We start from the raw sequence: 14,472 nt of genomic DNA, 5'->3' as shown, positions 1-14,472 counted from the left end.
GGTGCGGCCTTGAGGGCAGCCAAGCCAAGCTCAGGACTTCAAAACATTCTCTTTAATCACTATTCTAGTCTAAGGGTAATTAAATGGGTACTGTGACGGCATTTTTAAAGGCAAACCCCAAACAAACATCTCTCACATACAAAGACAAAGGCATTTTCCAGTTTCTTGAGGTTCCTCATCTTTCTGTCCAAGAAACACGACTTGACCTTGCACTCACTTACACATGTTCAATTTTATAGCTTGAGGAAAGACTCAGACACATGCTGCTGCCGTTTCATTTGTGCATTTTGAGAACCCTGAACTAGAAATCCCAGGGACTGGTTCAGCAAGGAAGCACACCACCCCTTGCTGCCCCTAGATTTTTCTCATATTCCTGGGGTTTCTGAATACCCCCAGGCAATTCCAAACAAAGCTCCTGTGCACCTCCTGTTTCCATATCCATAAACACACACATACAGGCCGTTACCAGCCTGTATGGGCCAGGCAGATGAGTCTGCCAAACACGCAGTTACAGCTTGACTTCTCCTGAATGACTGGTGGTTTTACTCTCTGCCTACAAAACCAGAGGGGGATCCAAGTCCTTCACCTGTCTATCCACAAAACCATGGGTTTGAGAAGCCAGCAGGTCCACAGAGGAAGGCTTCACCTTGTAAGGGTTTTTGCAAAGACACCAGAGTCTGATGCGCTGATCTGACGCCTGCCAGATGTGTGGGCTTTGCAAATTAAGAAACACACACAGAAAGCAAAGCGCACATCAAGCAAACAAACCAAGACATCCACAATAAAGGCTTTCTTTTAAAAACAAATAAGTTCTCCCTCAAAACCTCACCCCTGGCTATGCACTGAACTTGCCTGCTGCTGGTTAAGACGCTCTACGAACAACCGCTGACGCAGGGGTTTTGGTTACGCTACATCTGGCAGTGACCCAAAATGAGGATAATTCCTATTTCTCACAGTTTAAATGAGGAAAACTCAACCAAATTTACTGGGTGTAAAAATCACCAAAACCAGGTCCCATCTCCTAACAATGCGTGGTCCTGCTGTGATACTCACCAAGCAATCACTCCAAACCAAACAGTTCTGTTCAGTTACATATTTTAGTGTCCTGCAAGAAAGGCAGCATTTCCCAGATCACAGACCTGTAGTTTTGGTGAAAGCTTTCAAAAGTGCAGCTATTTAGAAGAGGACATTCTGCAAAGCACACAATCCCCTTAATTCCACTTAACTCAGAAGCCAAGCAGCTCACTAAGAGAGCACCATGATCACGTCTTAATTGGAAATCCAGCCCCTATAACACAACTGAGAAGCAATGAGGGTAACAATTCGAGGTGGAGGACCAGCACGATAACCTAGGAATGATCCCTGTACTCCGTGTCCCCCCCAAGTGGATAATTACCCATGTTAGAATTGCTCGTTACCAATTATGTTATTAACAGGAGGGAAAAAAAAGCTCTGTAAATTAATCTTTAAAGAAAGTGATGTATAAAACCTAAATTGTCTGCTTTTTTTTTATAATTTGTCCCCAAATACGCAGCGTACAAGATAGCTTTGCATGCAAACCAGGAAACTTTACAAATGCAGCACCTTCTGCTTGCTGATCCTTCGTGGTGCGGTTTACATGTTAACAGGCCCACACGGGTGAATCATCTGCTCTACCATTAGGTACCACAAGCCTTTTCCCTCCTCATAAGAGTTTGGTGCCAACAACAATAATTAGTGGCAAAAACTGGAGAGCCTGGATGTATATCCCGTTCTCGCTATTTCAGTATTTCTGTCCTTGAAGAGAGAAAAGCAACCGTGTGCTCTACTTTATTCAAAGTGCTTTCCTAACTCAGGCTTCCTTTTTGCCTGTTCTGCTTCTCTTCCACATTCCTGTACAGTTCTACGATTTTCTCCTCTCCCATTCTTATAGAAACTGGGATTTCTCTCTTTCAGGTGGCTACAATTCCATTCCCACTTGTAGATGTTGCCCTGGTCGGCTTCCATTGTTTCTTCTCCTCCGAAGAAGTGGTTCTCACAATAGGCAGCTCAATTAGATGTCCCACCTTCTTTGCAGATACTATTACAAGGCTCTTCAGAATAAAATGCCTCAACATCTGTAAAAACAGGCAGAGAAAACACTAGTGCTGTGCGATCAGAGCTCTCAGCAAAGCTCCTGTGACTGCTTCACAGAGTTCTCGAGAAATGCTCTTCTCCACCAACAAACACGACCATCTACACAAAACAACAGCAAGGATGTGAACAACCATCACGCTAAAACAACCTGACCCACGTCTCCTTGATCCTTTGCCTGCAAATACGTGATGGAAGTAAAGCTTGCTTTCATACAGGCATCCTCCCCGCAGTGAAACTTCCTTAAAGCATATTTAACCAACCCATTTAGGAAGTTCTGCGATAGCAGAAATTTTGCCAAAACCCACAAAAGTGTGATTTTTTCACAGACGACCAAAACAACTCCTGCCAGACAACATTGAGCCTGGTAAAGACCTGCTAATAGTCCGCATTAACTCAACTGGATTTCATAAAAGCTTTCTTGAGCAAACAGCACCATTAAATCAAGGTGAAATCTCTCCAGGTGAAGTCAAAGATTACAACATCAATGCATCCTTTGAGAGGTGCACAGGCCTTGGCAGAGAGACATTTTCTTCACCTTTCAACCACTCACGAGTTGTCAAGTTCCAAAACTTCTGTTTTATTGATGCAGGCCCCCAGGGCTTCACATATTCATGCCAAACTCATTTCCAAGAGCCCCAGTGCCAGGTATCAGCAGTCAGCATCGCGCAGCCCAAACTGTCCTGAATCCTTCAATGGGCTGACAGTACAGTCGTAAATAAATCATCATTCTCTTCAAAAGAGACATCGCTCAAGACAATGATATTGTACGCAAATTAAAGCTGAATTGCCACAAATATTTTGATAAACTGAATTTACAAAACCATACAAGCAGCCACCTTCTAAGCTGATCTTGAGTACTGAGTACAAAAAGTTAAATTAGCTGATATAATTACCTTAGAAAATAAAAGCTTTGATTTTGAGCAGAAATGAACCTTCTCCAAATGAACAATCTAGCCATAAAAACTTCTCACATTCTATTAAAAATCAAAATCAGACAAACTCCTACGTCAGTCTCACACTAGCAAAAACTTTCTTTTTTAGGTTGTTGCTCATTAGCGTGAGCTAAAAGATGGCAACTGCTCTTCCACAGGCTTTGAGAAACACCGGGCTCGGGGTATGCACAGCTAATAATATCTGCAGAAGATTTTACTATTGAAAAGAACAATTCTGAATGAACCAGCACTCGCTAAGTTCCTCTCTGAAGAAACTATTAAATGAGTCTTTCTTTTTATAAGGAATGCTCATTATTCCTTAGGCACAGGAACTGAAAGAGTCCATCAGCTCAGCCTCTTGTAGGATGGGAACTGGACGGCGATGGGAAAGAGAAATGGGATATGCAGGTCTTCCAAGTAGAAGACACACAAGCTGTATTCACACTCTGCTAACCTCTCTCTACAGGTTCCATCAGTCATTCGAGCAGCCAAGGAGTCTTTGCTGCTCACATTCCTCAAGAATGTCTCACTGCACAAACTGTTTTTTGGGGAGAGATGAGGAAGTTCACCCTCTGAAGGTTCAGACTGGTAGAATGTGGTGGGTGCACTGGTGCTACCGGTTATTTTTAACATCTTGCAGGAGCCTTTCTGGCACAATTCAGATTGTGATACCTGGGACCAGGAAGATGTTTTCCTTCAAGCTAGACTGGCAAGTCATGTTTCCTCTTTCCTTACTTACTTGCCTGCGGCAACTCCACTTTCCTGGATCATCACCAAGTTTTATCCAACAAGTTCTCAGCTTCTGCAGAAGCAGGGAATGTTGTCAATGCCAACAGCACAGGAGGCTTTCCATGATGCACAGGGAAATGTGGTGCGGGAACTGATGGAGACTTCTGGCCTCACCACCTAATGGATAATTAGCCTGAGACCAACAAAGATGACAGAAACTTGACAATACCTTTTTGCTATTCCTTAGCAGATAACTGGCAAGCTTGAGAAGTAAAAAGGTGATCTTCTGTTCTTCCAGTGCTAATAGCAGGCGACTTGATGGATAAATTGAACGTATCAAGGCAATGACACACCAGGACAGAAACTGCATCACCTCTCTGAGCAGCCTGTTCCAGCGCTTGACTGTCCTCATGGCACAAAAGTATTTCCTTACATCCACTAACATTTCAATTACTGAGAGCAAAGCTTAATTTAAGATTTTTAAGTTATTGCCCTCCATGCAGCCACTCTCCTTTAAACTTCTTGAGAGACGAAACCTTGATCCCCCAGACACTTACACATACACATAATATCTGTGGGCGATTCCACAAAATTGAGTTTGCTTGTAAATAAACGAAAGCAGCTGAAAGCCCCAAGTCTGGGACAATCTGGTGATGATGTTCATTTCCACAAGCGCAGAGCAGCCAAACAACGTCTGTGCAACTCCTCCAATTAGACCCTGAAGGTCAACTGTCCTAATTAGTTTCACTGCAATCACAAGTTTCACATCCTCCAAAATAAATTCAGCAAATTAAACTTCTCTCACATACAGGAATGGAAAACTCGAGGCGGTGTTCTTGCCCTTCTCAAGGCTGAAGAATGGGAAACCTTTGGGAAGAAGGAACTGGACAGCTCCGAGTGTTGTAGTGGACTTCAGGCTCTTCCACACAACTCCAGATGTGACCTACCCTCACTCCTAGCAGAAAGCTTTCAATCAAAAGCTATGTGCATGCAGGAAAGATGACTAGACTTGTTGCAAGATGATTTTGAGCATTGCTTTAAAAGTTGTTCTCCCTCAGGCACTTCACAAGCCACAAGAACCTTCCATTTGTTTAAAAGATGAAGCACTTCTTTGGGTAGATGTGGATGCCTCGTGTAGTTACAGAGCAAGCCATGCTAACGAAGGACCAAAGCTCAGGATTAGCATGGATAACGGTCCTCATACAATGATCGCAGCCTGAGCACCCAACACCAAGATGAAAATCCCATCTTGACTCACTGTGGCTCATCATGGACCACCGAAATAAATTTAAAATGAGCAGCAAGAACACAGTGCTTGGAACAAGGAGACAGACGGCGACGACGGGTCCTAATTTGCTGTGAGTTTATTTCAGTGATGCCAAGACACTTATAAAGATGATACCTGGACACTCTCCCTAAGGAGAACTAAGACACAACTAATGGAACGTGGCAAGGCAGCAGCGCTCACAAGGACAGCCCTGCTGGCTGGCCTGCTGTGAGCAGGCTCTGCGTCCACCCAGCAGAGCTGCTGGTCCCACAGGCTGGGTCGGGCGTTCCCAGGCAGTGGGTGCCTGGGTGATAGGTGGTCAGGCTGGTGGGTGCCCAGGATGGATGCCCAGGATGGCAGTAGGTGCTTGCCCCGTAGGTGCTTGGGGTGGTGGGTGCCCAGGGTTGTGGATGCCCAGGCTGTAGCTGCCTAGGATGGGCCAGTGGGTGCCTGAGCTTGTGGGTGTTCAGGCCACGGATGCCCGGGGAAGGCAGTGGGTGCCCAGGTGGTGGATGCTTGGGCTGTAGGTGCCCAGGATGGGTGGTGGATGCCTGGGCCATGGATGCCCAGGCAGTGTGTGCTTGGGGCGGTGGATACGCAGGCTATAGGGGCCCAGGATGGGCAGTAGGTGCCTGGGCTATAAGCACCCGGAGCAGTGGATGCCTGTGGCAGTGGATGCATGGGCTGTAGGTGCCTAGGGAGCGCGGTGGGTGCCTAGGCTATGAATGTCCAGGACAGTAGATGGCCAGGCCAGCGGGTGCTTGGGCTGTAGGTGCCCAGGGAGGGCAGTGAGCTCCCGGGATGGGTGGTGGGTGCCCAGGGAGGGCTGTGGGTGCCTGGGCTATGAGTGCCCTGGACAGTGGATGCCCGGAGCAGCAGATGCTTGGGCTGCAGGTGCCCAGGGAGGGTGGTGGGTACCCAGGGCAGTGGATGCTTGGGCTGCAGGTGCCCAGGGAGGGCGGTGGGTGCCCAGGGCAGTGGATGCTTGGGCTGTAGATGCCCAGGGAGGGCGGTGGGTGCCCAGGCTACGAGCGCCCAGGGCAGTGGATGCCCAGGGTGGCGGGTGCTTGGGCCACGGATGCCCGAGAGGAGCAGCAGGTGCCCAGAGCGCCGGGTGCCCGCGGTGCTGGGAGCCCGCGCCGCCGTTGGGTGCCCGGGGATGCGGGTGCCCGGCCCACAGCCGCCCAGGGCAGGGCGGTGGGTGGGTGCCCAGGGCCGCGGGTGCCCGGTGCGGGCGGCGGGAGCGCCTGTCAGGGCCCCGCAGGCTGCGCCCCCGCCGCCCCCTCCCCTCTGACCCCGCGCTCCCCACTCACCCTGCCGCGGGGGCCGGGCCCCTCCTCCTTGGCCTCCGCCATGTCGCGCCCCCCCCAGCGCGGGGGTCGCTCCCTCTCAGCCTTCCCCCGCCTCCGGGGGGCGCCGCGGGGAGGGGGCCGGCCCTGCGGCTGCGGGAGAGGGGGGAAGGAGGCGGGGATCGGGGGGAGGGCGACGGGGGGGGGGGTGGGGGGGGGGCCCGGCGGCTGCCTCGGGGCGGCGGGGGGGGTCGGACCCGCCAGGCCGCGATCCCGCTTAAAGCTGCAGCGACCGGCCCGGCGCGGGGCGGCAGCGCGCATGCGCCGAGCGCCTGCGCACCCCGCCCCGGCCCCTGCCGCCCTGGCCACGCCCCCAAAGGCAATAACCACGCCCCCGTCGCCGTAGGCCACGCCCCCTCGCGCCCCAGCCCCACAGGCTGCGTTGCTGTCACGCCACGCCCCTTTGAATAGGCCACGCCCCCTCGCACAGAGGCCACGCCCTTCTGGTTGCTCACGCCTCCTTGTGGACCTGACCCTGCCCCCTGGACACGCCCCTGCTCGCTTGGCCACGCCCCCAAACTAAAGGGCTTGTGTCCCTGTCAGGCCCCGCCCTTTTTCAACTGACCACGCCCCCTCCTCCTAGCCACGCCCCCGAGCCTTGCGGGCTGTGGTCTCGATCAGGCCACGCCCTCTCACCCAGGCCACGCCCCCCGAGAGACCACGCCCCCAATCATGGCCGCATCCTCCTTGGCCCCGCCCCTTGTTCCTTTGGCCCCGCCCCCAGGTTCACTGTCCTTGCCCATGATGGTGGCCGCTGGGCCTCGCGACACCCCACGCCATGCCAAGCTGAAGCTATCTGTCATGGCTGGATATGGCGTGGTGATCCCGCCACAGCACCACCGTGGCGTGGTGATCCCACACGGCACTGCCAGGCCTCATGGAATGGCACCTCCATGGCATGGTGATCCCACACAGCACTGCCAGGCCTCATGGAATGGCACCTCCATGGCACAGTGATCCCACTGTGCATCCCAGCATCCCTCTCACGTCCATGATGCCGCCAGGCTGTCCCAGGAATGGATCCACTGGTGTGGTGTAGACCAGGATTGTTGTGACTTCCATACATCAACCCTCCAGAAGCCACCGACACATCATTGACGAGCGTGTTTGTTTATTCCATAAGGTGCTCAACACAGTTCATAACTCAACAAAGTCCTTGTGTTCCAGACCCGAAGCTCTGAAAGGCTTTAACGCACCCTTCAGCCCAGCTCTACTCACTCTTCATTTTCTACCTTTGGAAGCGCTTCCCTCCTGCGCAGAACCTGCTGCCCAGAGGTTTTGAAGACGACATGGAGTAATCACAGGACATTCACTTTATTCCCTTTATTGGAATCAGCCTGGGAACAGACCGGTCTGGATTTCTTTTGTTGTGCTGTATCACTCATGAATAAACCATTAAGTCATTTCTTAGTTAGTTTAACATTAGTCGGTACAACTGTAAACCAGCCACAGTTTTAATGTTGGGATGGATGGTTTATATTTGACCGCGTTTGTCTTCATCCGGTGTTGATGAAAAGTTCATACGAGGGTTGTTTCGGCAGACTCTGAGGACTTACTCCCCTGAAGATTTGCATTTCTGTTTAACCTGAAATACCCGAGAGGCCACATTGCATTAGCAAAAATCAGTGTAACCTTTCAAGGGTAAAACCTACATATTTAAGGCTTTGTAATGAAGCTTCTCATTTTGACGCTTTCAAATAATCACTCCAAACCATGGTGAGGCATAGGCCAATAAAGAAGAAATTTGAAACTGTGTGTTAGATACAGATTGTTGCCTTTTTTCATTGTGAGCAGCTTCAAACATAGCCAGCACCCACAAGCAGCCGAGAAGAACAATGCGTTCCCTTCTCTTTACTACTTAAATAATCAAATTGTTAATTAAAACTTTCTCTTAAATCTAAGAAGCGGAGATTCCTCTTTATCTGATTTCCTCAATTAAAGGGTGGGATTAAGCAGCAGCTGCATTTCAGTGGTGAATGAAGCGATCCTTACATAAATGCCTAAATGCCAGACAGAACATAGAGATTCATTTAGGAAATCCTGTCAAGTCTCTCTTCAGGAATGACCGCATTCCAACGACGGGGAAACAATTAATGTAATAATTTAATAAGCGATGAATAGCGCTTTTCACTTACACATTAATCCTCATCCTCGAGTATGAAATAATTCCAGCTGATGAGTTGGTTTGTGACATTTCTTAAAGAATTGGGGATTTTTTAATGACAAAACCTGTAAGCTTGCTGCTTCCTAAGCAATTCTTGCTGCTTCCTAAACGATTAATAACCTTGTTGAGAAATCCAAGGACTCAGAAGTCAGGAGGAAGACCTTAAAAAATGAGGCTGGTATATGAATTAAGACCTTAGGGACAGCAAACTTGCTTTTTCTTTTTGACCCCTGGTTTCTGAGGCTTTATAGCCTTTGCAATTTTAGGCTGAAGTTTAGAAGGTGCATGTGTACGCAAGAAGTTGTTTGTTTGATTGGTTTAATTAAACTATATTTTTGTGTAATTACAACTGCAAATGCTCAGGCATTCTGAATAACCTCAAACACCATGAGAATTCCAGTAGCATCCCAAGACTTGACAACACTGTAAGAACTTCCAAGGGCTGTGAATTCCAATGGTATTTTATAAAATGAAAGTTTTATATAACTTGTTGAAGCACGCTAACGGGAACAAACATCTTTATTTCATTGCATGGTTCTCAAGTGAATTAGGGAGTTGATGGAAATACTTGGACTTTTCAACATGCAACTGGAAATGCTTTCAGACCACTAAAGAAAATATTTTGTTAGAAATAGAGCCTGTCATTAAAATAGATCATAACGCAACCATATGTTGATGCTTGGATTTGATGATCGTAGAGGTCTTTTCCAACCTTAGCAATTCATGAACTGTTGGAGTCAATGCTTGATGGAAGGTTTGCTTCAGCTGATGCTGCAGAGCGATGAGAGGGTGGCAGCAAGCGTGGACCATCTAAATAGACCTTGGTCTGTGCTGCAGGCATCTCTCTGAACACAGTGTTTGAACTCGAGCAAGGTGCTCCCAGCCTGTTCAGACCTGTCTGCCTTTTGACTCTTAAATGAGCTGTGTGTGTACTACCGTGGCTAAAAAAGACACTGTATAATTCTATGATTCTATGTAGATAATGTGGTGACTATTTTAGAACAGAGCAGGATAAATGCCTAGATAAGGCAGGGGAAAGATAAGATTGTTCCACAGTGTTGTTTTGGAATTGCTTTTTAATTTACCCCTGGAGTGCCCATATTATAACCTGCTGCAAAATTCTGCATGTGACTCTTCGTCTTTAAAACAGTGACATTTAAAAAAGAAGCCATGAAACTCCTCTCAGAGGCAGGCGGCGGTGCACTGAACTGGATGAATGATCTTTCCACATCCCCACGGGCACGCACAGCCGAATATAGCTCAGCCGGAAAACCCGCCAGCCGTGCGCACGGAGAGCTCAGCGTTCCGTCCTCCGCTCCTGCTCGGGGTCTCTACAGACAACTGCGGCCGTGTTACCATAGTGCTGCGTGTTTTGGATCAACGTCTAGACTAAATCTGCCCCTCTCCAGTTTATACTCATTGCCTCTCGTCCTATCACTCCAAGCCTTTGTAAACAGTCCCTCCCCAGCTTTCTTGTAGCCCCTTCAGGTACTGGAAGGTCTCTCTAAGGTCTCCTCGGAGCCTTCTCTTCTCCAGGCTGAACAACCCCAACTCTCCCAGCCTGTCCTCCTATGGAAGGTGCTCCAGCCCTCAGATCATCTTTGTAGCCTCCTCTGGGCCTGTTCCAACAGTTGCATCTCCTTCTCATGTTAAGGATTCCAGAACTGGACACAATACTCCAGATGAGAGGAATAGAGGGGCAGAGTCCCCTTCCTTGCCCTACTGGACATGCTTCTCTTGATGCAGCCCAGCACACGGTTGGTTTCTGGGCTGCGAGCACACATTGCTCATGTCGAGCTTCTCATCAACCAGCACCCCAAGTCCTTCTCTGCAGAGCTGCTTTCAATCACACCATCCCCAACCTGTACTGAAACCAGGGATTGCCCCAAACCAGGTGTGTGAGATAACATCGCCTTCCCCCACCTCCCACAGATGACTGGAGGAGCAGCCGGTGGAAAAGGGAAGGAGAAAAAAATAAAAGGCAGTTGTTTTGCTCTGCCCGCAGGAGAGATGTCAGGAAGTGGCTAGTGGTGGGTGGGATGACAGGAGGAAACTGAACTCCAAAGAGAATACTCAATATCAGCGCGTGCAGACAGATTTTGTTTGATCCAAACATCCCAAAGCATCCCCTCTACGCGCAGGCAGGACGGGAGCAGCGCAGTCACCCACCTCTAAGAGATCTGGTTTGTACACGCTGTGTTATCCAAAGCACCCTGTGAACTGGATGTCAGCTGGGAAGAAATACAAGCATCATCAATAATTAATAGTGTCTTTTTGTGATTAGAGCGATCCAGTATAAATTATGAAGTTAATTTCTATTTGGATGGCTTTGTGGGTGTATATGAAATTTGGACCAGGAGTTAAGTTCAGTGCAATCATGCTTTTATTCTAATTACAATAATTAGAAATCTATTATGCATCTTCTTTCCAAATCTAAATAACACCGGGTTTTGTTTCCAAACATGCCAGACATCAGGCTTTGCAGACCAAATACGGCAGTTCTCGGCTCCTCAAAGTAGTTCTGGTTATAAATACAAAGGAAATTGTTTTCATTCATTGTCGCTGTGCAACCCTTTAGAAATGCGAAAATAAACCCGGCACACAGATCATTATGAGCACACTGGATTTCTAAAATCACAGAGTCAACAGAGATGAAAAAACTTAATTGCATGCATCATGAAATATTTAAACAGATAGTGACCAACAGATGGAGTATCCAGACTCGTGCACTCCATTCCGTGTTGCAGGCAGCTGGTGCTTCTCTGTCTCAGTGGCTCGCAGTCTTTTTGACTTCGTAGCCTTAAAAATCATCAGTACGCCACCCACAATTCACTGCTTCTTGAGGTATTTCTGAGGCTTGGTTTTTGTACTTGGTCTGTTGTGGAAAAGTCTATGGCAGAAGCACAAAACTCAGAGGGGGAAGATACCTGGGGTTGGGTAACTTGAGGGACATCCTGGGGACTCTGATGCCTCTGGTCTGTAGCAGGTTGCAGGTGGGGGTTAGCACAGAGAGCCAGCAGAACACTTATCGTCGCTTTTGTTCCTTCATCTGCTCTTCTCGTCTTGCTGAATATCTAGACTCTCACCCTCCCAAGCTTCCTTCCTGCGACACAGCCCTGCGCTGCTTTGATTCGCAGTGAAAGAGTTCATGTCATCTCTGAGCAGCCAGAGCATGAAAAGATAAGATTAGAGCCCTCAATGAGACGTCGTCTCGGTCTCTTTGTGGGCTCTACTTGGCACTGTGATACGGTAATGTTTAGAGATTATTCTTTACCATAATAAGATGCCAAAGCTAGTTAAATAAGTGAACCGTTAGACTTTTACAAACTTTAAGTGTGCTCCAGGTCACAAATTTCCCCTGGGATAGGTGTCAGGTCATCAGATTTACAATCCCCTGGGAACTCTGTTCAGCTGCCTGATGCTGAAGCAGCATTTCTTTCATCTTTGTCTTCCGAAAACTACTACAAAATGACATGAATAACCTCTCAAGTCGTTTGACCATTTCAGCTGATTGCAGACCTCTCGATCCTTTAGTGCAAGTGAGCAGGAGCCCGCGCTTACAAACTCTGGTTTCTGCTTTTTGACATCAGCTTGAATGTCATGCTGTGACTATGTCACATTTTCCAAATGCAAAATAAAACTCTTTATTTAAATACTCCCACCATTTTCACACTATGAAAAAAAAAGGTTTTCCAATTTTCTTATGGTTCTCTCCTGTATGTGTCCAGTGTTCCCCCTTTCGTGTGAGTTTATGTTTTGGAAATAAGAGTAGATTAAAAAAAATACACAGAGAAGGCATTGCTGGTCTTTAAATTCTCCAGGAAGTCACAGCAGTGGGATGAAATGCAGCATTGTGAGTCTACTGGCTTTTTCTGCCCCACTTACATTCTTTGCATGGCCAAACATTAACCAGGGCTGCAGGTCAGAGGTGCTGGTGTTTTCACAGAGCTGATTTATTTGTTTTCTGTTGAGCGCTTATCTCATCTCTGAGAATGAAGAACAAGGTTCTCTTTAACAGCTCCCTCCCATTCCTGTCACGTATTTATTGTGACAAAATTCTAAATTCTCTTAAGAGAAGAAATGGAAGCTGTTAGCTGGAGGGCAGCAGGACACGTTTTAATTATGCACATCTCGTTTCTCTCCATAACTCCAGGAAATGCATAGATTGATGGCTTTGTCATACAGCTGCACTGAGCACTGTAAGCATCCTTAACTCCAATTGACTTTGCTGGAAACAAAGGGCTCTTGGAGCCTCTTGGAAGAGAGTCTTGGCACGCTTAAGTGTGCTTCGGCGAACACACATGGTGGGTACGAGCATCACTGCCCACCGGCAGAAAGCAGCTACTGCTGGGTGAGGTGAGAAGAGGCAGCCAGAGAGAGGGGAACCATTCTTGTGCTCAAGACACCAGATTCCTCTTCTCGCCTTTCTATGGACTGTGGGATCCAAGCCACAGGACTTCCCCATCTCGGAGCTCTCTATTTTCAAGCCAGGGTGTGAAATTAAACACGTTAAAGGCAATGAGATGGTCAGCTACAACGGCGGTAGGAACTGCATGAGTATGAATGGTAAGTAGTTGCGCTTCTCCGGTTCTAAAAGCAGTTTATAACTCTTCTCAGGTTATAATAGCAGCATATAGCACCTCTCAGGTTATTATAGCAGCGCATAACACTTCTCAGGTTATAATAACGTTTCCTTCTTAGAAAGTGCTTCCACCAATTCATCCTTCAGGCCCAGTGCTTGTCTTACCCATCCAGTCTCACCAACCAAGCCCTCCACCTGAGTGTCTGAGGACTAAAGCAATGTTCTTGCTCCTGCTAAGCAGTGCAAAGGAATTATAAAGAGGCTAGAGATTCCCGCTGTCACCTTCCACACCGACTGCACTGCCCAGCATGGGAAGGATAGGGTGGAAAGAGAAAGGGAAAAGAGGGGCTATGGCTGCTGAAGTTTCCTGTTGCTCTTCCTCCCTGCTCTGCTCAACGGTTCTTTCATGGGAGATGTTTATCTCTTACGTGACTTTGATGCTAGTTTGGATTTTGACAGAGGACTCAAAACTCCTGCTCCGTAACACATTTCAGTAACTTAATTTAGTTCAGAGAAATGGAATATCTTGATGTTTAACCCTTTCAGGCTGAGAGAACAGTCTCCTGCGGAACTGCAAACTTGTGGTGTCAGTAGAGTTCTGAGAGCAGACATCCCTGTACATGCAATATTACCTGATTTGTAGACTCTTGAGCCTGATTTGGATCTCTTTTAGCCACTAGGAGTCAAGATTATATCCACGGAAATCAATGATGTTACTGTGCAAAGACAATCAACTCCTCCTTCCCTTCTTTCAGTCTCTGCATTTGCTTGCCTATCGCTATCATCTCTTATCTAGCCCTGCATTGCTTTCACTCATCTGGGTTAAAAAATGCCCCGCAGGCAGATTTGTCATGGTACACAGGAAAAACCTCTCGGCGAGCAGATTTAATCAGTACTCGAGCAGGGAGTGAAAACAGTGCAGGAGGGAGGGAGAGGAGAACAGGACAGTTGCCAAGAGCTCGGCTGCGCAGCAGAATCGCTGTTACAGCAGCGATTGGTCGCTCCTCTCATCCTGCCCCTCAGCTCCGTGTACCAGATGTTGCTGTAGGCATTTTGCTTCCTCCTTTATCCTGCAAAAGGTATTCACGAAACTGTGTGGAGCCCAGGAATAACGAAACCATTCGGCAGAGATCCCTGCTGTTCCAGGCAGGTTTCGCCAAGTGCACCCCAGGGTCAAGACACTTGCTGCCCTCATCTCCCCGTCCAATCCCCTTTTGCTTCCTGATTGATTTAAATTCCCGAGTGTTTATATTCTGTGACATACTTCAATGTGTGCAAACAGCCATTAAACTGTTTCCTTCTAGGTAAAAAATGCTCACGGAGTGCAGACACGA

The 14,472-nt window shown here is 48.0% G+C and overlaps 1 protein-coding gene across 8 annotated transcripts in view; it reads right to left on the bottom strand.

Annotated features, from left to right (window-relative positions):
- Window positions 1-6,665, bottom strand: part of ZMYM4 (zinc finger MYM-type containing 4) — a 41,574-nt gene extending 34,909 nt beyond the window's left edge. For 3 of the 8 annotated variants that reach the window (XM_069875329.1, XM_069875330.1, XM_069875332.1), the window contains exon 1: window positions 6,357-6,665. In XM_069875329.1, the coding sequence (XP_069731430.1) occupies window positions 6,357-6,653 (297 nt within the window). In that variant the 5' untranslated portion in view covers window positions 6,654-6,665. Of the gene's footprint in view, window positions 1-1,584; window positions 2,097-6,356 lie in introns of all 8 variants that reach the window. The other 5 variants (XM_069875323.1, XM_069875325.1, XM_069875326.1 and 2 more) reach the window with 3 other exon arrangements.
- Window positions 6,666-14,472: the final 7,807 nt, after the last annotated feature.

The sequence above is a fragment of the Phaenicophaeus curvirostris genome, chromosome 23, assembly GCF_032191515.1.
Source record: "Phaenicophaeus curvirostris isolate KB17595 chromosome 23, BPBGC_Pcur_1.0, whole genome shotgun sequence".
Classification (NCBI taxonomy): Eukaryota; Metazoa; Chordata; class Aves; order Cuculiformes; family Cuculidae; genus Phaenicophaeus; species Phaenicophaeus curvirostris.
This window is presented reverse-complemented; position numbering and strand designations above follow the sequence as displayed.